The sequence below is a fragment of the Cinclus cinclus genome, chromosome 10 (assembly GCF_963662255.1).
Source record: "Cinclus cinclus chromosome 10, bCinCin1.1, whole genome shotgun sequence".
Taxonomy (NCBI): Eukaryota; Metazoa; Chordata; class Aves; order Passeriformes; family Cinclidae; genus Cinclus; species Cinclus cinclus.
The window spans coordinates 15,984,246-16,009,869 of NC_085055.1; the positions used below are offsets into that span (position 1 = coordinate 15,984,246).

Genomic DNA, 25,624 nt, shown 5'->3' on the forward strand with positions numbered 1-25,624 from the left:
TGCAACAGTCTGATGGAACCATAATTTTTCCATACCAACAATTTTCAAATTAAGGAAATGGAAAAAAGTCAATATTAACTTGAACAAAGCTAAATGATGGTATCAATTATGGTTTATTGGTTTATATTAATCTTTTTTTTTTATTTGGACTGGCCTTGAAATCAGATCTGTTAACTGTCACAGTTATATTATCTAGTCCTCTGAGATTCTATTTAACGTTTAAATGGAAACAGAAAGAAAATAAATAAGCATAAGACCTATCAAAAATATTAAGAAGATTAATGCAGGCATATAAGGTTGTACAGAAATGTACATTAACTCTTTAGTCTTGCACAAGCAGCAATAATTTCTATTCATTCTGCAATAAAAATTCCTTTTGATGCCAGTCTATAAATAAAAGTGGTGACAGGAAAAAAATTAACTTTGTAATGGTAATGGGGAGACAAGCAAAGGGTAGAAATATTAGGCTGGTTGTTGTTCCTGGCTTTGATGGGTGCAAAGTGATTTCTGTGAAGGAAGTTTTACACCCAACATGTGCATATTCATTGGGGCAGTCAGAGAGTGGTCGATAGCAAGATTCCCATCAAATGCAGTGAATTTGACCAAGAGCACAAATGTCTGAGGATGCAGTGTAGGGAGACTTGTACTCTTCAAAGCCTGAGTCACAGAGAAAACCTGACAGCACCTTTTCAGCACATGAATCAGAACTATATTGTAGAATTTATACTGAGAGCTGGAGCCATAGAGGCTTCAAATATCAGTTATGAAAGTTTTCTTTTAGTAAATAATTGTGGTGAAGTGACCAAAGCCACAAGCTTCCAAAAAAAGTTTGCAGTCAGCCTCCTTTCACACAAGTCCTACCAGACATAGATGATAAAAAACTGCTCAGATCTTCAAAACTATTAGATTGATTCCTTATTAGCTAATAGATGATTTTATGCGACATTTTAGAACATTTATATAGAAACCATCATTTCACAGGTATTTGGTTTTTATCTTTCTAAAAAAATGGTGCTTGAAACTCTGTTGGAATTACAAGAGTTAAGAAATTGCAATTTTAAAGAACAGAGACGTCAGCGATTAGGGGACCTTACAGACAGTACACGTGTATGTACTATCAATTAAATATGTATATATCTACACACAGGTTTATATCCATATATCACAAGTAGTCCAAGGTTTTTTATTTAGCCATCACATTAGCATAAATAAGACAAGTGAAAATAAATGCAAAGTTCTATTTGGGAGCTTTGCAGATCAGCATTTTGCTAGCCATCAAAACAAATGCTCCTGTCACACTAACTGGCTGTGTGGATACAATCTGCTGGAAAAGACATTTTTTGCCATCCTAATACAAGTCAAAAATACATGAGTGATTCGGGTCATTTTCAAAGAGACAAAGCTCACAGCAGATTTCTGGACAGAATCTGGCATGCTGCCACTCCTTTGATATTTTCTGTGGGTTACAGTTTACTTTGGCTCACAAGTACAGGGTAAAACAATATTTTTTCCTCAGGCTTTTGCTGACTTCAGCTCCTGAGGGAGCCCATCATGCACCTGTAGGTTCTCTGAAATAGTCATCATTTCAGTGAGCAATGCCTTGGAGCAGCTCTATTCTGTTATTGTGCTGTGGGGAAATTACAGTGATCTAACCTTTCTAGAGCCAGGAGACTCAGATTAGGTCTAATAGAAGTTTAGAGCAACTGTATTGTTTTTCTACTTTGCAGAGATGAAATTAGGATGAGAATAGGCTCAGAATTAGAAGTCTGCCATCCTATCACAGAGTTATTGCTAAGAGCAGAAATTATTGTGGTCAAAGATTCCATTAAATCTTTAAAACAGCTGTCACAGCAATCACAGTTGATGTAAAATTCAATCACCCCCTTCACAAACTGTACCTTCACAGTCCTACATTTAAAAAGGGATAAAGTGTTCTGAATAATAGTGTATAAGAAACAGCACACACCCTGAGAATAAACAATATCTAACCAAAATATGGAGGGAAAACAACATGGAAGTAAAATGCCAAGCCTTTAGTATTTCAAAGGATAATGCTAAGTAATAATCATAATGTCATTGCACTGGTGTAAGATGCATGTCACTCACAAGCAACAAGGCAAGATGCAAAGAAGTGCAGCAAGGTGCATGTTAATTTAAAAGTGGCACTGGGAGAACTGCATACCTGGTCACCCAGACCAGGACAGAGAGGGCACAGCTGGCTGTCCTGACACACAGCTGCCTTCTGCTCCTGCCACTGCATTCTGGTCAGCAACAGAGGGTAACATTTAAAGGGGACAAAATCACTGCTGAGGGCATGGGAGGAGCTCTGACTGCGAGGGAAGCACAGTCTGATGCTGCCTCTCCTGCTCTGGAGCTGCAGTTGCTGCTGCAGTTCTCTGCCTGAGGACTGCATTCCCACCAGCACTTAGCAGCTGGTTTTTCAAATAAGAACTACCTTCAGTCCTGGGCTCAGCAGTGGCTCACCTTCTCATATCAGTTGTATCCTGCACATCCTCAGGTTTAGGCATTTACACTGTTTTAACTTGGCACCCAGAAACTGCCTGCTCAGAACTACTTTCTCCTGAGATCTCTCCTGGGACCTTTTTCACTTCTGTTTGTAGGAAATTAAACATGAGTTTTATGGGCAGATAGAAGAGCAGTCCCAAAAATGTTCTCCCTCTAAGTGTCTCGTGGGGTGTCTGAATTGGCACCTGGCATGAATTAACTCAGTGATGTGTCCAGAGGAGGATGGGAAAAGCAGAACAGCACACTCTGGGAGATAGAGATTCTATAAGCTCATTTTCTAGACAGCATTTACATCCTGGCATACCAACCAGGACAGCACAGAGCATGGAGAGTTCTACACAGTTCTGCTGCAAATCCAAACATCTGCACAGACATTTAGCCTCTCTGAGGTGTATGGCACCAAAGCCAGCCTGCTGGTGACACCTAGGCCAAAGCTGAGGATCAGATGGATGGGGGCAGTGGTGGAATGACAGGGATGAAGCAGTTTGTGTCACCCGCATAAAGTCCTGCTACCACTTTGATAGTCTATTTAACTGTGTTGTCCTAATCCAGCTATTGATGGATTAGAAACTAAGAAACTGTGTTTAGGAGTGTTCTCTAGGTTATAAAGTCATGGGCTCACATGTTAGAAAATGGCAGATACAAAGGACTCTGATTCTACATAATTTTCCCCCTTTTTGCAGCTTTCTATTCACGGAATCAGGCAGGAATACTGCATTGCATAAATGTGGACATAGGAGGTAAAATTCAGGTTGCACAAGCCATCTGTATATAGTTCTCATTTTTGAGTCTTGTCTCTTCATTTTAACTTCCTTTCTTTTAAAATAGATACTGAAATTTTTGGGAGGGTGGTATAATGTTGATGTATTTGATTTTATGGGGGAAAAAAGCCCACCTCCTGCAGCACTTCAAGCAAGTGTTGACCGTAGTCCTTCACAGCATGGAACACAGGACTGTGGCTCTCACTTTGCTTGCCAGGTTAACTATATCCTAAGGCCATTTGTCAGTGAGGAAAATAAACTGTGTTTACTTTACATCCTTAAATACTTTATAAAAAAGAATTTCTTAATATATAGTTCTTTAAGAAGTGAGGTGTCTGCATAATTTCTACGCCAACTCAAGAGCAGATGGTCAGGAGTTCACTGATGTATAGAATTTACCCCATGCACTTCTTACCAGTCATAGAAATTATCATGCAAAATACAGAAGAAAAGCCACGAACAAAGTTTCTCTATTTTCTTATTATACGATCCTGAAAAGTAAAGACTTCTTCAAGAGCTCAGCAAGTTAGTGTTTATAACCTGCCTGGAGCTATCCTAGTAGAAATGCCTGGAGGGTTTGATGAGAGGAAGTTTGGGGGTCACACCCAGATCTGTGCTATTGATACAAGAATCTGCATAGTGCAGAAGTTGCTATTAACAGTGTGCCTGTACATTAAATGGTTTAGGAACATGTAGCATCCTGCTTTGTTCTACATTTCAGTGCATTGGTACATTTTCACCAAAAGAACAGCACTTTTCTCTCTTGAGCAAATGGGGTTTCTAAACTTGGAAAAACTACTGAACCAAAAGTAGATACTGGCATCTACCCGGGTTGTGGGTGACTATCTCGCTGTGTAAAGCCTGAATTTGGGTGGTGGCATGTTTCCTTTTTGTATTACGCAACACCATTTAAATTTTGTTGTTTTCTCCCTCCAAAATAAGTATTGCCTAAGACAGAAAAAAAGGTGATGATATGAAGTTTCTCTATGGTTTTCAGACAGTAGATCAGTGTAAGTGGAAAGCAGACACATTTTTGGAACTGAAAAGGTGTTTGTGGGAAGTCAAGGATGTGAAGTGTAAAGAAGTGGCTGGGAAAGGATTGACATTTAAAGATACCTTGATGAGGAGAACGTTGGGTTACAGCTAAACTAAGCTGCATCTGACAAAAAGAAAAAAAAAAAATCAGAATTACACTGAGGTTAGCAAATCCTGACCTGAACTTGGCTCTTCCTTCATAATTTATGCAGTATTTCCATCCTAAAGATTATTAATTGTTCTCTAGTGTTGTTTTGCCTTGTTTTGATGGAGGTGTCCCTGATAATTACTAGAAGTTAATCAAGCAATGCAAGCTAATGAGAGCTTAAAACTTGTATCATGTAAGCAGAAAACAGGGAGAGATTTTTCATAATAGATCATTTTGTCTTTGAGCACCATTGTGAAGTACCTCCAACAAAAATATCCTACAGTGAACTTCCTAGAAGGAAACAGTAGTGCAGAGCAGGCCAGGATGGAACTGTAGAGATAATTTATGGTTACAGTACCTCCCCATCTAGTCCTGCCCCCTGCTCACAGCAAAGGGAAAAAATAGATGAGTTTGTCAGTGTCATTCACCACTGTAAAACTGTTTTTGTTTAAAACTGCCTCTAATTAAAACTACAAAATACACAGAACAGGAAATGCTAAAAGACTGCATTGGAAGCGTAATAAATCAATATCAATGGAATTTGACAAATGTGTTTGGAAACAGGATTCAGTACTGCTGCAGGTTTTATAGTGCAAGTTCATTTGGTTCTGAAAATCAAATTAAAAAATTTAAAAAGAAAGAAAGATAATGTGACTTAAAATACTAGATATTCCTGCTTGTCCTGAGGTTTCTTCTGTTGAGGTATTAGTGAGTTACGTGCCATATACACCTGAGATGATGATTGTTTTGGCTGCTTGGAGAGGGCCTGGCTTTAGGATGGCAGTCAGTGTCGCTGGTAGCAGTGCCAGTGCTCATCACAGCAAAGACATGAGCCCTCATCCCATGGAGGCAGCAAACCAAGGTTTATCAGAGAATCAGGTGTTTGGCTGGAACGTCCCTGAAGACACAACTGCTCCTGTGTAGTTTTTTCACAACACTCCTCAGTAACAGCTCTACCTTCAACATCGGGTGACCATGCTGGAGAGGACTTGAAACTGGCCCCAGATGTCCTACACTCTTGCCCTGGTGTCTAATTAATGGTTCCCTAAGCAAACACACCTCCATGCAGACTCATACCTCATATTGTGGGCAAGTTCATGTGCAAATCAAGAGTGCAATTTTTTAATGCTTTTTGGTAACTACCTATTGTTGGTATGTGAAATGCTTACATGTGGAAACCCAGTAGAAAGTCAGAGAAGTGTTTGTCTAGTCAACTGTAATGTGTTTAGGACATTACATAACCACCATACTACGGTGCTAGAGGGTATTTTTAATATTTTGCAGCTTAGAAATTTTTATAACTATTTCTTTTAAGTTCAGCGGGTGATAGTGGCATATTCTGATTGTTAACATTATCAGGCACAGAAGTATTTTTACTAAAATTGTAAAAGGGCTGGAAAATATGTTTGTAAGTTCATGTAAAGATGACATTAAACTATTTAAAAGGGCAAAAAGCTTTCTTCTTCACTGGGTTTTGGTTTTGTTTTTTGGGTTTTATTTTGGTTTGGTTTTTTTTTTTTTGTTTTTTTTTGGTTTATAATGGGAGCACTGGCTAGATCTTTCCATCTGCTGTGCTGGCTGTTACTGCAGATGGCCATAATCTGTACATATGGCATGTGCATATATAAACTGAAATCAGGGTTGTCTTGGTGTAAAAGCAGGCACACAAGAGGAGCTTGGGTGCCTAACACAACAGTGTTGAAGGGGATAATTTAGAGCATTTTCTATGGGATATTTACATGGAATTAGGGCAAGTATTTCCTCTCCACTGAAAATGAAGCAAAAAAAATATCACTCAGCTCTTATATTAAATTTTGGATCTGCATCTTGTTTGGAATCAGGTGTTGGTTTCAGCTGCGCCTTGAATTTGTGTTAGGTTTTGGGTGAGATGAGGACAAGGCCAAACGCTCATAAACTTCACAGTCAGCCTAGTTTTGGAGTCCCTGCTTCTAACTCAGAGGTGAAGGAGGGATTTCCTCATTAGAAAATGGCCTTCCAGTAAGCATGTAATAAAATATAAGTCTTCAGATATTAAATGGTCTTTAGATCTGAAGTTTCTGTTGAAATCAATCTCACTACTATTAAAGAGTCTCTGAAACTCAGAATAATGAAAGAAGTGGCAAAAACCCTTGTCATCAAAGGTAGAACTTTCTGGTGAATCAGGTGCTCACCAGGCAGGGAAGCTGTTCTGCATCTGTGGTTCCCAGTTAGCAGTGCTCAAAACTGAATACTGGCTCACAAACCAAGTTTAAAAAATTATTTTCATAAAGTTTTAAACTTCTCATAGACATTCTGGAAAGTTAGGAAGAATACTGCAATATTTATGTGGTGTGCAGCAAAACTGTAAAAGCAACTCACAATTGCACTTAGAAAACATTTAGCAACAAGTGCCTGAAAAGAAGTCATCATTGGAAAAGCAAGTTATGAAGAATTTATTAGATATATAATCAAATGTATTTTTAACATTTCCTCTACCATAACTAATACCCTCTGTATTACAGTTTAGTTGCAGCATTTGCTCCTGTATCAGACAATCCAATTATCAGCACAGATAAAGTAAAGACTCATTCCCTTTTCCCCTCCTTTCTTAGCATCTACTCTGCTGTTCTCTTTTCTAACATTTCTGCCTTTCTTGTACTAGGAAACAGCTTCACAGATTCAGCTACAAGGCTAGAAAATGAAAGTATAGTGACTTTAAAAGGGTTGCTGCTACAGCTTTATAAAGTGTTTTTTTTTCCTTTTCCTCTCATTACAGGTTTGTTTTGTGAATTTAGATGCCAACAGAGATGATTGCAGTGATGAGCGAGTGAAACAGGTAACTGTTTAGGTCCTAAAATCATGCACAATGGATCTATTTAGGCCCACCAGTAAAAATACAGATTAAAATTCTATTAAAAAATCAAAGCCAACCCTAGATTTTCAAATGCTACAGAGAACAATGCATAAGGAATTGGAAATTGTCTCAACACTGAACTATGCTACCTAGCATTTCTTATTCCCATCCCAGAAGTTTGTAATGGATTGTTGCAGTCTGAATTCACAACAGTTATATGAGTAGATTTCTTGCTTTTATCAGAGAAGTGAACATGGACATGCCATACATCTTCTTTTTTTTTTTTTTTAATTTGGTATAATACTACATAAAAAGAGTTTCTGGTGTCCTGCTCTGCCACCAGGTTCTGACTTATGTCCTACTGCCAAAAGCCTCTGAGAATCTTCCACTTATCTAGGTCTTGTTCAGCTGAGCTGTCTTAGTCAAACTACACATTATGTGCTCTTCAGTAGGAGGGCTAGAATTGAAGGTATGTTTGATCTAACTGAAAGTTACAAGGGTAGGAAAAAAAGAAATTTTTTAAAAGCAATAAAAACCTAGGTTATTTTACAAGTACTGAAACAAAGTACATCATAATATGATATTTAAAACATACCATTCCAGAAGAAGAAAAAAAACAAACTTAAATCTGCAGAAGTCACATTTTAAAGAAAGAGCTTGGTGTCAGTTTTGTGCTTACATCTTCCTTTACCAGCTCCTTTTCATCATCCTGGCTCAGTGCCCATGTTTGACACACCAGTACAGAAGAAATATGTAGTGGGTGAACACAGGTAGGATCTCCTGACAGTACCCAGGGAGTTCCTGGGTTAAACCATTAGAGTTCATTTGCTGGAAACACTTTTAGCTCATAGAACAACCAGTACTGGCACCTTGATGCCTCCTGCAAGTCGTTTGTTAGCAAGGAACAGTTTTTTGATGCAGTTTTCTGCATCCTGGATCTGTGAAAATTCAGTTGTCAAAAATAAATATGGCATTTTACAGCAAAATTATTTTTCTCTTGAATCAGCAGGTTAACTGTGCAGAACAGCTTGAGAGGTTTTACATTACTGAAGCCACAGAAGCGCTGGTTGTTTTCTAAAATGCTGTGGTTTTGTTCTTGTTTACAGTTTTTGTTGAAAAACAAAAGCTATAACTGGAAACACCATAAGTTTCTCCCTCAGTCTTAGAACTAGACATCTGTTCTTACTTTTCAATGTACGTAATAAAAATTCCCTACTAGCACAGGTGCTTTGCATTTATTCTTTTTTCCAAGAGGAAACTCCCTCATCCCTATTTTTGTATGTATTAAGCAGGTTTTGTAAATTAGCATTGAGTGGTATGGAATTTTATACAATACACTGGTGTGGTGGAAATATTTCTTAGAAGAATTTTGAAGATGTTAGCACAGTTGTTGTTCATATGAAATATATAACTATTTACCAGCAGGTACTTAATTTACTAATAGGTACTGTTAGGATTTTGTATTACTGATTGAACCTTGGAATGGGTTAAATTGGGGGATTTGTGTAAAATAACTATGCTTCCAGACTTTTTTTTTTCCTGAAGAAAAGGTAAAGAAGTGAAGTAAAAGATATATAAAATGCCATAATTTCCTACCTAAGAAATCTGATAAAATGTGGCAATTTTGGCAGTAGAAAAATAGATACTTCAGGACATATTTGTGATAACAGAAAGGTTATAATTTGAAAAAAAAAAAAGACATCTTTTTTATGCTACAGTGAAACATCAAACTGAATTGAACCACTGAATTCAATTATGTCACATAAAAATACTTAGTCTCATCTGAAGATCAGTCCCTTGAAAAGTGAACAGTTTCCCAATATTGATTGACCTTTTCTATGCCAGAAAGTTTTATTGTATCTAATTCAATCCAAGGAAAAATAACAGTACCGCAAGCTTAGTATTTTGAGGATGGAAAGGAAAAACAGCAAAGTGTTGTTGCCTTGGTTAGTAACTAAAGCAGATGGCTGGGTACCCAAATCTGCACTCCCTCAAGGGCTTTGCCACATGTTCTGCACTAACACATGGGCCATGGTGGTGCAGAAAATGGAGGTAGTATTTACTCTGCTCCTGCTCTAAGGGGTCAAGCCGTGGTTCTCTGTTCACAGAGCAAGGACACCAAGATCCTTGGCAGAGAGAGCTGCACTCTCAGAGCAGGTGTTGTCTTTTTGGCCTGGCCTTTGTACACAAAGGAGCACAAATGTCCCCCGCATGTGCTGGGGACAGTACAGATCTTTTCTATAGCATCACTGATGCTGTGACTATTACTGCTTTTGCCTCTAATAAATACATAACATGTAGGGAGTGACAGTCTCATTACAAATGGAAGGTTGTGAAGGTATGCAGTGTAACATCAAAGAAAGGTACATTTCATGTATCTCCAATATTTTTACTGTTCCATGTTTAGCATCGCATTGATTTGGTTGGCAGTTTCCAGGTAACTTCCACTGTTTTTTTCTAGTCATATGCCTGGAGGAAAACAGGAAGATTTGCCCTGTTAATTACCATACCTACTGAAGCTTTTATGTTTCAGACCATGAGAGAGACACTGCTTTCACAGTCTAATTAACTCATATGTAATAGGAAGTATTTAGATGCACCATCCAATCAAAATATTTAGCATGTGGCAATGTGAGGGATGGCAGATTGTCCTGCTGGACACTTGAGCAAAAGTTTACACTGTCATCCTTGTCCTGTCTGGTATCTCAGAGTAAGCTTTCTAAAAGATGCGTATAAGTGATATACCATTTAATATTTATGAGTATAACTGCAACTTCATTACCTGAGAGCAAAATCTCTTTTTCATACTACAGAAGTTGATCAGTGTCTCACCCAATCTCCCCAAACTCATCAGTTCGATGAATGTGCAGCCACCAAAGGAAAATGAAATAGTCCTGCTGAGTGGATTGACATCAGGAAACCTGCAGGCCGATTATGAGGTTCCCCAGGTAGGAGTCAAACTTGTCTTTAAGATCACATGAAGGATATGAAGGATGGAATTTGGAAAATGGGAAGAGGACCCTGAAAGATCTAAGATCAGTCTGAGATGAGTGGAAGTTGCAGACATACAAACAACAGCCTTTGTCAGACAGATTGAAGTGTGTGGTGCATGGTGGGGGGACACACACCATGTACACAAAGATAGCTGAGAGATCCTGGTATTCCATCTGGATCCTGCAGATGTCTGGGTTGCAGTTTGTAATGCTTTAGGGCACATTAGCACTTGATCCTTCAGGGGAGACAGGAATTGGTAGCAGAGATGACTGATTTGTAAGCCCAGATTTCAAGGACAGCAGAGGGAGAAAGGAAAGAGGTGACACTTCTGTTCGTAGAGCTGGGCCAGGGCACAGCTCCTACAGACTCCTAGTGATCTTGCCACTTCCCACTTTCATTCCCAATTCATCTTCACCTCTCAACTTCATTGAAACTGCAGAGTTACCCTGGAGTACAAAACTGTCTCAACAAATTTAAAATGTGGACCGGTATTTCCAGGTTTGTCTGCTGCAGATAAGGAAAACAGGAAACTTTTTTTTTCACTGAAATTACCTTGTTTACAAAAGCTTTATTGAAGCAGACCCTGTGACAGCCATATGGCAAAGATCACTGAATTTTATGGTGTACCAATAAACTGATCATTATTACCTGGTTAGTGAGCTTTCTTGCCACTCACAACCAATGGCTGAATTTAGAAATGTTTAACAAATGCAAGCACAAGGCTGTGGTGGGAGCGATGGAGCTCCAAACCCCACATCCCAAGATGTTGCAATACACACAGGGATGGTCTGAGACCCAAACAAGGTAACTGAAATACCCAAGTCACCCCCATCTCCACAAGCCTACAGACACTGAGACTGGCAGCCCTCTCATAGAGAGTGGAGGCAAGAGACAATCGGGAACTAAATAAATTTCTGTTGAGTAAAGCTTTGCATTGAGACTGGATGAGATTTATTGGCCAGATATGCCAGAGTTATCCTATTGTTTGGCTTTCAGACAAAATAATTTGTAAGGTGACTGGCAGAGTTTTTGTAAAAGAATTTTTATGCTGCTCCCCCTCAAGCCGTTTTCACAAGTACAACCCCACAAACTGTGGACTGGGGAAAAAACAGGGGAATGTCTGATCTAAGGCTGCATCTGTTTTTCTTAACATTTTTCACAATACGGTGCATGCTCAAGCCTCATTCAATTTCATAGCAGCTATCTAATCTATCATTTCTGTTTTAACTCACTAATTTATCTGGTTTTCTGTTCAGACACATTTTTTAGGTGGAAAGAAAGAGCAAGATAATAAACATGTTAATCTAGCATAACACTCATCCCACTCTTTATTAGTAGATCTTTGGTTTGCATTCACAGTCAAAGACAAAAGGTCCAGGATGGGGTCACCTTCCTATGTTAGATGCTGTGCAAATGCCCAGGGGGTCCAGGGTATCTTCTGCACAGAGTAAAGCTTCTGCCTCAATCCAATCCAAAGTTGGTCCCACCCAAGCTGGTTCTTTCCTGGGAGCCTGAGTTCAAAGCACAACAACACAAGCTGCAAATTTGGCTTTAGTTCAGGGTACATCCATACAAGCATGGTCCCATGCAGAGACATCAACTCATCTCTGTTGTATAAATGTCCAACTGTTTTAATATCAGTAAAATGAAGATAACAAGAGTTCTTCCTCTCAGTTTCTGTGCAGCTTTCAACTCAATTGTACAGCTCCTCTAGAGAAGGCAGTTTTATATAAAGGCTGAGCACACTGTGCGCTGGAGCCCCATTTCCAGTGGGAGCTTGTATCAATTGCCTGAGATAATGGGGCTTTGGACAAAGAGGGAATGAGAGGAAGAGCAGCAAAGAAACAAAATAAAACACTATTTAAAAATGGTCTGTTGGAACATCTAACGGTGACCTGCTCTTCACAGTCTTATCAGCTAGCATTTACATGTCTGTCTTCAAACAAGCATTGCAACAGAAATGACCCTGAGAAGGAATTCATGCCCACAAACAATTCCCTCCAGAGAGGTAATACCAGGTAGTGTGAGGCCATTAATAACAGCATGCCAGATGACTAACATCAAATAAGTGTCTTTCATTAAAACAACAAATTGATTGGAAACAAACAAATTTCCACAAAATTGCCAAGTATTGCCTGTGGTACAGCTAGGTTTTCTACTAAAACACTTGTATAACAAAAGCTGTCAGTCCAAGAAGTCTTATTTTGGCATACATGTAACTGCACGCTGTTACTAACATTGAAATGACAAATCATGTTGCATCTTCGCAACAGAACATTCCCGAGATATTTATAGACAGGGGAGCTTAAAATAAGTTTTATTTTTTAATTTAATAACTGTGATTCTTTTCCCCTCCAGTGTCCTTGGTTGGCAGATGTCTGCTTGGTTCAGTGTGCGAGGGGGGACAGGAGGAACAGTGCAAGCTGCATCATTTTTGAAATAAACAAGTTTCTGATTGGACTTGAGCTCGTTCAGGAAAGGCAGCTGCAGACAGAAACTCGTGTCCTAAAGCCTGAGGATGACACAAACTGCTCTGTGTCCTCAATAGAAGAAGATTTCCTCACAGCCTCCGAGCACCTTGAGGATGACAACGAGGCTGATGAATATAAAACTGGTAAAAGCAGGGGGACTGAGCATCATTCTGCTGTTATTCATACTGCAAAACAGCTATAGCAGTGCTCACAGAAATTGCACTTAGTGTTACTTCAAGCATATGTAATTTAGAAAATGAACAGCCATTCATATTTTTAAATTTTTGTTCAAAGACAAGATATATGGCTGTGCAGTACTTTCACAGAGCAGTAATGGAGTACAAAGTCGCACAGCTCTTTTAAAAGTCACAAGTTATTTGGCAAAAGCTAATTTTTTCTTTTCCTCAACAGGTCATGAAAAATTAAATGTTTCAGAAGCATCTTCAGATGTCAAAAAAAATAAAGGAAAGGGATTTGAAAACATTCACTATAGAAAAGCTAGGTTGCCATTCATTCTTGAAGGGAACTGCATTAGTAAAGATAATACAGCTACTCAGGTCTCTGAAACTGTAAGTGTTGTGTCTGAAGATGGTATCTCACAACCTGAAGATAAGTCAGACCAGGAAATACTGTGGCGGAAGGAATTAGCTGAAAAAGGTACTTCATCATTTAGTACTACTAATTTGACTGGTGGGGTTGAAAACTCAGCGCTCATGTTAGAAGATGTATATGTAACCAAAATGGCTAAAGAGGAGCTGGAACCTCAGGGTGACCCCACAACAAAACACAGCAGCAAGACAGACGGGGAGGACTGTGAAGGTATCAGGAAAACTGATGCTCCCTCCCAGAATGAGCAGGCAACCACAGGTCAGTACGCCACAAATTTAGCAGAATCTGTTCTGCAGGATGCATTCATTAGACTGTCACAGTCTCGACCCAGTTTCAGTGAGGAGGCTGCAGTCAGCATCTCTGTAGGAAGCTCCTGTAAGTCAGAAGATGGATCTGGTTCCCGATCATGGAATGAACTTCCAAAGATCGTCATAGTGCAAAGTCCAGACAGTTCTGAGAATGTACCTGACTGGCCAGGGTCTGCCTTCCCCAGCCTGAGCCACTGGGCTGAGGCAGAAAGCCCTGCTGAAGTTTCAGATGACTTTGAGGAAGAACATTCAAACGGACATGACCAAAGTGCCCTGGAAGTGGCTCTGGCTTGTGCAGCCACTGTCATTGGAACCATTTCCAGCCCCCAGGCTGCAGAAAAATTCCGCCAGAACCAGGAAGTCACAGACTCGAGAAGTGGAGTGGTTGCTAATGAAGAGGTGCACACAGCATCCTCCCAGCTCCTTGATGACTGTACTGGCACGGAATACTCGTTCCCATCTGCGCTCTGTGGCATGACTCAAGTAGCAAGTGCTGTAGCCATCTGTGGCCTGGGGGAAACTAAGGAGGAGAAGTACCCTGCAGCTTCCAGTGGACTTCTGTCTGCTGCTCAGGCCTCTGCAGCCATTACTCTGCATTGCAGCTTAGCTGTTGGAAGCAGCATGGAGAAGCTGAATGAGAGCATTGCGGAGGCGCTTCTCAAAGAGGCATCTGTAATTCTGACAAAACCCAACACATACAAAAATGTAGGGCATTTTATGGAATGTATAAATGGGAAAATTATTGAAACAGCAGCAAAACCACGTGTTCCACGCACTGATGGAATAATCAGGGATGAACTTGCACAAAACTTATCCAATATTATTCTACGTCATTCTATGGAAGAGGTTAGGAAGAAGAGACGGCTACAAGCCCATTCAGAGGATGGCTCAAGTACACAAGATATTTTCACAGAGACTGCAAACGAGTTGCTTTTTAATGTAATGTATTTCACTTGCAAGAAGATGAACGACATAAGGCAAGTTGAAGAGTGTTCTCCTCTCTTTTCTGAGGGCACAAAAGCAGAGAAAGTAACAAGAGCAGAAGGATGGCCAACACTGGCAACAGCATGTGAAACTTCACACAGCCCCCTTGATCCTTCTGCTGCTAAGCCATTTGGTACATCCTACAGCAGCAGTACGAGCAAAGATCTTGAAAAGGTCACAAGCACTTGTGAGAGTAATATCAAAGACGTCAGTAGCAATGAAGGTTCCACACTGAATTCAGAACCAAGTGGAGATACAGAGCATTACACACTTGGTGCAAAAACATCTCCCAAGAAGAGATACCTGAAAAGAACTGCACGAGACTGTTACAAATCCCAAAATCAGAGTAACAACTATCAGAAGAAAGACTACAAATCATTTTCAGACAGAGAAAATACCTTTGCAAACAGTGAATGCAGGCACGGTGTTCAAGAACAGCTGTCTTCCAGTGCCACCATAAATACAGAAAATCAAGCCAAGATTAAGTGTGATTCTGTGCTAAATAATGATATTCAACTTAGCTTGTCTTTGTTAGGAAACCATGTCTTGCTTCCTTCTCAGCCTGTGCTACAGGTGAAAAATTCAAGGGACAAATATTGTATAACAGATTTTGCAGAAGAATTGGCAGAAACAGTTGTCTCTATGGCAACAGAAATAGCTGCCATTTGTCTAGAAAATTCAAATGGCAAGCAACCCTGGTTCTGTGCATGGAAGAGAGGCAATGAGTATCTGGTGACTCAGAGTTTATCATGCAGAACCATGAAAAGGAAGAAGGAAACCCACACCAATGGTTCTGTGGTTCGGAAGCACAGGGCACCTCGGCTTAGTGAGATCAAAAGGAAAACAGATGAGCATCCTGAGCTAAAGGAAAAATTGATGAATCGGGTAGTGGATGAATCTATAAGCCTTGAGGATGCACCAGATTCGGTCAACCTCTTTGCGAATGAAGTGGCTGCCAAGATCATGAACCTCACTGAACTCTCCATGGTCGATAGCATCTGGCAAGGTCCAAACCACCCCAGGAACAGACTGCACTGTGAAAGGTGGAGCCGAGCCAAGGCCTCAAGCTGTGAGAGCATACCAGAGGAGGACTCAGATTCCAAAGCCTCTTTCAATACCCTCGGCCTCATGAACAGCTTTGGTCACTCTCTGAGCCAGACAAGTTCTGTCTCAAAGCAGTCTAGTTGTGAAAGCATTACAGATGAATTTTCAAGATTTATGGTGAACCAGATGGAAAACGAAGGAAGAGGTTTTGATTTATTACTGGATTATTATGCAGGAAAAAATGCAAACAATATCTTAACTTCTGCCTTGCAGCAGGTAGCCAAGAAAAATGGCCATCTTAATGTACGACCAAGTTGCCCATCCAAACAGTCCAGCACAGAAAGTATAACAGAAGAGTTTTATAGGTATATGCTAAGAGAAATCGAAAAGGAAAATAAAGATAATCCATCATCTCGGAATTCAAAGGACTGGTGTGGCAGCTTGCTGGCACCCTCTCTACGGTCACCTTTCTGCTTTAGGCAGTCGTCGATGCCAGACAGTAGATCCTCAGGCTCTAGGCTCACAGTGAACGTCCCAATTAAAGCAAATTCCTTAGATGGGTTTGCCCACCATCGCCAGGATTCCTTAAGTGTGCAGCCTGTCAGTACCGTGGCTTCTGCAGGGCTCTGCAAGTCTGACTCGTGCCTGTACCAGAGAGGCAAGACTGACCAGATCACAGACATGCTGATCCACGAGACGTGGGCCAGCTCTATTGAGTCTCTGATGCGCAAGAACAAAATCATAGCAGATGAGGCAGAGGCTCCAGAGGCGGACCAGTTTTACAGTGATTCTCCACCACATGTGGAACAATATGCAAAAAGACTGGCTGCAAATATTGTTGAAAGTGGTAAAAGTTTAATTGTTGTCCAGCAGGACTCCTTTGATTATACAAGCCGAGAGCATGTGCTGGAAAGCAAACATCCCCAAAGCACAACCCAGATACAGCCCAAACCCAAAATGGAGGAAGTAAATTTGGATGAGAAAAAAGAGCACGTGAAGAGCTCTGGAAGCCTCCCTGCAGGACAACTCAGGGAAGTGCCTTTAATTCAGATAGAAACTGATCAACGAGATGAGCCAGATAAAGATTCAGAGTCAGCTTCATGTGGCCCATTGGGAAAGGGGCATCAAAGCAAAGAAAAGCCTCCAGAAGCTTTGGATGGGAAACAGATGGTTTCCAGTTCCCCAGTAAATAGGTAAGTGACAAAACAGCAAATCAGCACACTGCTTTGGTCTTTGGTTTATTTTCCGAGCAAAAGTTATTTTGATGAAGAAGGTAAGAGTGGTACTTTTAAAGAAACAAGCAGACTAAGTTTCGACAAGTTTTCTTTTGGCATAAAATCACCCAATCGTGTCACAGTGCTACTTTCTGGAGAAAATTATATTGAATATCAATGGCATCCTAGTTTTAAGATTTAAATCTAATACTGCACAGACAAGTTCTATCTCTACAGACATTTAAGTCTCCCATAAGACAGGAAAGATGGACAAAAGCTTAAATTTTATTTAGCACAGGCTGATATCTGAACTAAAAAAATAGATAAATAAAAATCAGTGTTAGTGTATAACAGAAGATAGCAGGATTTGACCTGTTCTTTGCTATGCTTGTTGCAAGTAACCTTTTGTGTACCTGGAAACAAGACCAGACTTCTGAGAGCTTGAAGCTTAACTTTGTGTTTACAGTCTAGAGCTACAAGTAAAAAATCTTTAGTGAAGGAAATAAAAGAATAAAAGTATCCCTAACCTCTTAGTTCAAGACTTCTCTGGGAGAGTTTAGATAAGGAAAAGAAGAGCATTTTATTTTAATGTCATTTCATGGAGTTTACATCACAGCTTACCACCCTCTCCTTACAGCTGTACTCCTTTTGTAAGGCTTGCTTTTGTCAAGATAAAGTGTGAGCCAGCATGAGAGTGCACTGCAAATGTAGAGGATCCTGTAGGTGCTCTGAGGTGAAGGGAATGCTTCAGGGCATTGCCTGTTTATCACTACTTCATTGTATCTGTTACTTTAGTGGTATCTGAACTGCCAGGCTCTTGGAGCACTGCAGCACCCCGTGATCTCAGAGTGGCAGAAAGAGTACAGGTGCTGGTGTTAGAAACTATTTTGTAGCTCATTTTATTCTAGGCAGTGCTGTGTTTCAGCATTTGACAAAGCTCTTCTTGAAGTGATAAAGCACAAGTGCTTTCTTGCTTGAAGTGAGAAAGTAGATTGTAAGTACTTCCCTGTGTATGGCAGCAATTAGTTGGATAATTACTGTGGTGTCACTAATCTTTCCTACTGACTCCTCCCCCACTGCCTTCCTCTTCCTTAAAATGCAACCTGCTTTTAGTAAGATAAATTTAGAAATACACCTATTTGGAATCTTGACTGTTTGAAAATGAAGTTATTTTTGCAGTTTACAAGGCCTTTCATATTTTTTCCTCTGCCTTTGAAGCATGCCTTTCCAACCATGGCTGTGACATTTAAAGCAATAGGTTTGGAAGGGCAGAATTAGTAAGCAGAGGCTACACCTGCATGAGCATCTTGGCTCAGCAATGCCATGCAGTTCTGGTTCAACTTGCCTCTATTTCTGTGCTTCAGCCTCATTTGCAGCATGAACTGCAGAGTTCTTCCTAAGCAATCTCAAATAGAATCTGCTCAAATGCTCTCCAGATGTGCTCGTATCCCCGCTGGGAAGGCAGAGCCTCTAGAGGTTCTTCACACAGATCTGAACCATTTGTGGCATGGCTGTCTGGACTAAGTCTTGGCTGAAGTGAAAACCTAAAAATATATATAATATAGCTATAAAAGCATCAGTAGAAATTACTTTGATCCATTCCTACTGCATGAAATTACTTGCTAGTTCAGATACAGGTACATAGGAGTCCAGGCAGAATATCAAGCAGACATAGAGTCAGTTAAGGAAAAAAAAAAAGTGCCATCCAGGCCTTCAGCGATGAAAAAAAAAGCTGTTTCTTATATGTAGGCAGTGCAACAGAGCCAGTCCTGTCACAGTTACACAGAAACTGTTCCAAGTGACTGTTCACAAGTGTGGAACTGTCAGTTCAAGCATCACTGGTGTGAGATGTAATTGCATAATCAACCAAACAAAACCCAAAATGCCAAGAAATATCACCCACACAGATCTCTAGCGTTTTGGACCAAGTATCAGGAGCTGCCTGTCCTGTAGTAAGAGTTAACACCTCTGCCCTGTGGCCTGGCTGCTCAGTGCCCATGTGTCAGAGAGTGCAGGGGCAGAGTCCTGAGGCTCAGGGCACAGGGGTTTGGCAGAGCTGACTGCTAGGGGGACCAGAGCCCCAGGCAAGCAAGTCCCATTCTCCCTGCTCAGGCTGCATCTCTGTCATCAGCATTAATGCAGCAACTTCTGAGAGTGAGAGCTTGGCAAAAAGAGATACAATGATATTGTCTCCGTTTTTGCCTAATCAAGGTAATTACTCAGGAGCAGGAGAATTTCTGATGCGATCTCCTGCTTTAACTGAAGGCAGGTGCCTTAACCATAACTACAGATAAAGATCTGAAAGCAAGAACTTCTCTAGAGAGATCCTGCAGAGGATTGTCAGTAGAGAACACACTATTGCTTTAATCCCTAAATTGTAAATGCAGAATATCCAGTGGAACTACAGTTTTGCTTTACATGTCATTCTGGCACTACAGTGAGATAATTGTTGGAGGGATTGGTGGTTATTTTTCTTTGCATCGAAAGCCCAGTTTAGCTCTAAAAACTTTGGGGATTTTTTTGCAAAAGTGTAGTTTCTTTTTTTTGTTCCTATATGTGTTTGTGAGAACGTGCGTACATATATATGGCATACACACGTGACATACGTCAAGTGTGCAGAATTAAAAAGCATTTTTCACTTAACCCTGTACTTTCTAAATTCAATCTGGCTCCCATCTTCAGTCTGGTTTCTGACTGTTGCAATATTTTGTCCTTCCCCAGCCTAAGCAGTGAAGGTCCTAAGTACACAGCACACTCAGAATCGTTAGTGATTCACAGCCCACAGTGCTTCCCTATTTTCACTTCTTTTGGATCTACAATTCTAACAAAATAAAAAACACTGTCAAGAAACTTATTCACCCACTAGCAGGACAGGGATTTAGCAGCAATATATATTTCCAAGAAATGCCGTCATTCTGCAGTACTGCATACCACATATTTCAACCACTGCTTGACTGAGGTGCATTAAGCAATAAACCTTTACAGTGATCAGATTTCTTTATACACGCTAAATCTTTTTGTACAGGCTAAAACTTTTCTATGCATGCTTAAATCTAGGGTTTGTGTTTATTTATAGCAGTCATAAGAAAGTCATTTTTTTAAGAGCATCTCAGGCCATATGTTCTACTGGACTCTCTGCATAAATTATAAGCTTGTCTAATCTTTTGCATGTCTATAATTCTGCAGCTTGGTTGACTTTAATGAGCAGCATTGGCTGAATATTAGTGGCAGTAGTTTGTCTGCCTATATTACAATATCAATGTGCCTTCCCTATCACCCTGCCAGCACCAGTCCTCAGAGCAGATCGAATGCTGAAATCATAGAAGAGACGAAAGCAGCTGAAGAATTTCCAGCCCATCTCAGCAGCAGTGAAGAAAGCACTGGCAGCTGGTCCCAGCTTGCCAACGATGAGGACAATCCTGATGACACCAGCAGCTACCTGCAGCTCAGTGAGCGCTCCCTGAGGTACCCACGTTGTGTCTCCTCACTGTACAGTGTGGTCTGCCCACCAAGCCTACCCTGCATCAGCAGGGAGAAGCAACATGTTGCTCGAGATTTACTCAGAATGCTGTAAAGAATGTCTAATGGTAGACTTTATATCTCTATCTTTTAATAAGGGAAAAAACGTCACCCAAGTTCTGATTCTCAGCCAGGTCTTTTTATTATTGGTGGCTAGCTTGATTTGGACAAAGGAAAAACCTCCTGGCACCACTGAAGTGTCTATGTCCTACAGCAAAAAGGCCACTGGACAAGTTAATTGCTACAGTCTTTTTTATTTATTTGCTGTTGTTTGCATAATGTTAATTTTGGCACCTCCTTAGCCAAGATTGACAAGAACACCATTCCTACCAGAAATCTATGCACTGAGAACAAAAGATTGAGCCCTGATCTGCTTAGACTGGCACAGGGACACAAATTAACAGCGGATGACAAATTTTTCCCTGACTAGACATAAATTCAAGAGCTCCTACTGCTGTGTTCTGATTTTGTTCCAATTCAAGTCAGGACAAATGTTTGAAAATGTTACTTAGTCTTTAGAGTTCATATAGAGTGATGGTAGTTTGATTTCAGCCCTTTCACAGCATCAAACTGAGTAAGGTTTTTCCTTCACATGCTCTTTTTAAAGACTATGTTTTAAAATACTATAAAGTCATTACATCTTTCTCTTGAGTATTAGGATGACAAGGAGGGAAGACATTATGGTAATGGAGCAGGGGAAAAAAAAGAGTCTCTGTCAGAGAAGCATTGTTGGCTGGCTGAAATTACTGAACAAAACATGGCTGTCAGTGCAGCTGAACATTCTTCCTGTTGTTACAGTACCAACCTTTAACAAAGTCCTTGATCTGAGCTGAAATATTGCACCTTTCAGCTCTGCACTGGAACAGAAATTGCTACAGCAAGTCTGAATGCATGGCATATTGACAATGTCTCAGAACACCCTGATGGGGAAAGGAATTGTCTAATCAATCCTTCCAATGTAGGGGAAAATACTATAAGTTGTTTTTTTCAGTAAAAATTAAGTGGCTCACTGTGACTTGCCACATAGAATTTGTTCATGGTAATTGACTTGCAACCAGCAAATTCACAACCTGTCCATGAGACTATTACAATATCTGCATAAACATTCACTGTCACATTTATAATGATGTTATAAAGTGAACTGGTAATATTTTTCCCAAATATCTTCAAGTTTGCTGCTTCATCCGTGTGATGAAGCTGAAGAGAATACTTCTGTGTATTTTTGGTCCCAACAAGCATTGGCTTTCATTAAAATCTCAGTCTTTCAGAGTAGTCAGAAACACGTTGGGCCGTCTCTGTACCTGTGGGTTCCATCAGATCCCAAACAGTATTTGGGGTATGATTTAATACACTGACACTGCTGCTGGTTACCCAGGTGGACTCACCCTACAGGTAAGTGTATGATGGGCAGCCAGTGCCTTGCTTAACTCCCCGTATTCAGAGGGGGCTGGATCTTTGCAGGTTTCTTGCAGGACATCTCTGTACCTGCTAGCCCTTCTTTCCAAGGACTCAGGCAGACTCGGTTTTTGAGGCCAAGTGTTCATTGCAGAAGCCATTCACAAGAAGAGTCCACTTTTTCCCCCTCCAATTTACAACATCTTGATGCACTTGATACATGCTCAATCTAGAACTATTTGAATAAAAACCTCATTACTTTGAGCAGACCAGTGTGCTTCATTCAGGGAACCACTTGCTGAGTGCAATTGATTTTTATGGAACAGGGCTCCTCCCCACTTTGTTTTGTACAGAAATAAATTTTTAGAAGATGTATGGAGACATGTTCAGCACAGCTTGGCACTAATACTTAAACTTTTGCTTTGTCAGCAATGGCAACAGCAGTACAACTAGCAGTCTTGGCATTATGGACCTGGAAATTTATCAGGAGAACGTGGCATCTTCTCCTATGATTAAGTAAGTAGTCACTGAAGTGAGACTTGATGTTTAGTCCAATTTTAATTGCAAATCATTTACGCCACTAAAACCGTGCCAAGCCCTGCTTTGCACCTGGTGCTGTGCCTGCCCATGGTTTCAGAAAAAAGCACATGCAGGTGTCTGTGCAGAGTGAGGGCACCAGACAGTGAAAAACTACAGGAAAACCCAGTCAGGTGGATCTCTTGAGAACCCAGACCTATCAGCCATCCTGTCTAGAAGACAGGTCTCTGTGGTATCAGTTTTCTATCTTTGAACCTTCTTTTCTGAATAACTTCAGATATTATCAAAACTCTACTGCAATTCCAAGGAAGGTCAAACAAATAAGGATTAATTAAATGCAATTTTAAAAAAGCCCAACAGCATTCTTTCCAATAATAATAACAGTAATAATTTGGCCCACAGTACATCTTACCTATTTCTGGGAATTTTTCTACTGAACACACAATTTAATTATCAAGAGATGTGCAAGTACATCCTGCCTCAAGATCCTGGTACAACCTGCCAGCTGGTGAATGTCATTATGCAGCCAGGGCACAGCCACTGCACAAACATACAGACTGTACATCCCATCCTGAACATGGCAACTTCCTGAAGTCAGTGACATCAGAAAATTCTCACAGCAAAATGCAGACATTGGAAATTCAGCATTTCCACCCAGGTTATGAGACTTGCTGTGTCTTACCATAATGTCGTTTGCTTGTCATTTTATGAACTGTAAAGATACACAGATCCTGGTGAAACTTAATACATGACATAACTAATACAAGTACTTCATCCTGGTACAGAAAAATGCTGCAGTAATTTTTTTCCTGATTCACAGATTAAATAATGAAATATATTCAGCATTTTGTTGTTTCATCCTATTAACCTTCTTCTTCCAGTTTTCTAGGTCTTGCATTGAGGGAGAAGTTTATTCATCATGAAGCAATGTTGTAGGCTGTTCCTAAGTATGACTAATAAGCTTTGTTGTTGTTTGTTTCTAAGTGAATTAGTAGAAGAAAAGGTTTTCCTTAAAGAACAGACAGAAAACACTGAGGGTAAGTTGAACCATATCAATTAAAATATATAGTTTGAAGATAACACAAGTAATTGCACAGTAACTGGTGGGATTGTTTTTCCAGAAAGTACTTCTGAGCTTTCAGTGGGAACAGCCAACTGTCAAAAGGACCTCCTGGTGATAAACTTTGATCTGGAACCAGAGTGCCCCGACGTGGAGCTGCGAGCCACCCTGCAGTGGATAGCTGCTTCTGAACTTGGAATTCCAACTATCTATTTTAAGAAATCTCAGGAAAACAGAATTGGAAAGGTAGTGTTTGCAGAACTGGGCATACTATTAATGTCTACATAACTGTAGCAGTTATGGTTTATTGAAGTTATTGAGCTTAAAAGCAGATGCAAAAACATCTTCATTACAGCAAGATGGCAATGCTACTGTATATGAGAGAAAGGAATGAGAGCACAGGTATCAGAACTTAAGGTATGTGAAATACGTAGTAGATTGTCTATGGCATAAGAAAATGTCACCATGAGACCTTCTCCAAAGTCTCTATAGCATGCTTTGACAAATCTGTTCACTTTTTCATATCAATACTAATTAAATACTAATGCCCAGGCAGAATTAACAGTCCTTTATGTGGCTGCATTTGAAAGGCTGCACATCAAGTTTAAGTACAAAGGGTCAAAAAATAAAAATGAAAAACATTTGTGTGTAGTCATCACATGTACAGTGTTCTGCTACTTGGTCACTATAATGTGAGACATTGTTTGGACTCAAGATTTTCAGTCCTTATGCTGGTTCTGCCTTGCCCATAACACCAATTACAGCAGCCTCAGGTCAGTCTGAACTTGTGCCTGGCTGCTCATAAATTGCTCCAGCTGGGGATACAGCTTGTGAGAGCTGAAGTCTCTTTCCAGAGGAAGTGGACAGACACAGATCACTGAGAAATCCCCTGAGGTGTTAGTCCAGGCCAGAGCCAGGAGCAACACTGAAGTCCTAAACAGCCACAAGAAGTCCAAACTCTTTCTATTCCTGAATGATCAGCTGCTGCTCCTTTGTAGACCCCACCAAGTACCAATGACAGCATTTCAGGAAAGACCAAAAGAGACCCATTGCCAAGTTCAGCAAGTCAGCTTAAGCTTTAAGACTTAAAAGTATGTTAGTATTTAAGTAAATTAATGAAAAAAGTATTACAAATCAGTATTTTGGTCTCTTATGGGAAGATCATTTTGAGTAGCAGAGATATTGTTTGATTTTCTTGAGTACATGCATTTTGGAATCATAAACATAATTTAAAATGCATTCAACAGCAACAGTCCAAATTGCATCTAATTAAAGAAACAGCTGTCAGCTTTACCCATGTGCTTTGGCAAACAGTTAATTCAATTGCAAAAATACACTAGAGAATAATGAAGCACATCCTGCCTACAACAGTGTTCATGGAAATCACGTGCCTATTAAGTATCATTAAAATACATATTAAAAGTTTAGGCTGCAGTATGTAAATAGCAAACAGTTACACTAACTAGAGACACAATCTTTTATGCTTTAAAACTAAAAACAGAAGGAGCAAACTAATTATTGTGAAATTCAAAGAAGTGAAAAGCTTTGATTTTCATTTGTGTTTCAAAAGAAAAAGGCACCAGATGGATGACCCTGTGAAGCCCATTATTAAGTACCAAGTGGACAAAACTCAGGATTTTTTTTTTTTTACAGCTGCTTAAGAATATATATTTGAACTCTGGTTTCTCTGGAAATTAAAAAAAGGGCAAATACAGATACTATGTTTAAAACACAACTGTGATAAATGTCTTCATGTGACAAAATTTTACACAAAATTTCCTCTCACCAGTACTATTTGAATATCTAAAATACTATGGGATGTATATATGGAAATACAGAAAACTAAATATGAAGTAAAATACAGCTAGTGGTAATGCAAAAATATTTTTTAAGATGGATAATCACACATCAGTTATTTTGACAATGAGTTGTTGATGACATGGCGAATAGTGATCCTTTATCAAACTGACTTCGTCTGTTTTTACTTTCATTGCAATAAATAAGAAATAATTGACAGAAGCAGTTAATTTAGAAAATGTCATGAGAGCCCATCAGTTTTTGGGGAGCTATGGAACTTGAGAAATGAAGTTTTTATAAATAGTAAGAACATTGATGTTGCTGTGCACTGAATGGTGTCCACTGCCTCATAGAGCTGTGCATTTACAAAGAGCAGGCCAACAGGAGTT

At 39.9% G+C, this 25,624-nt stretch overlaps 1 protein-coding gene across 1 annotated transcript in view; it reads left to right on the forward strand.

The window, feature by feature from the left end:
* SPHKAP (SPHK1 interactor, AKAP domain containing) overlaps positions 1-25,624 on the forward strand; it is a 43,907-nt gene that overhangs the window by 18,058 nt on the left and 225 nt on the right. Inside the window, exons 3-9 of the mRNA XM_062499336.1 lie at positions 7,226-7,285; positions 10,117-10,251; positions 12,656-12,911; positions 13,180-16,906; positions 20,114-20,392; positions 23,363-23,415; positions 23,500-23,684. Coding sequence (XP_062355320.1) covers positions 7,226-7,285; positions 10,117-10,251; positions 12,656-12,911; positions 13,180-16,906; positions 20,114-20,392; positions 23,363-23,415; positions 23,500-23,684 — 4,695 coding nt within the window. The remainder of the gene's footprint in view (positions 1-7,225; positions 7,286-10,116; positions 10,252-12,655; positions 12,912-13,179; positions 16,907-20,113; positions 20,393-23,362; positions 23,416-23,499; positions 23,685-25,624) is intronic.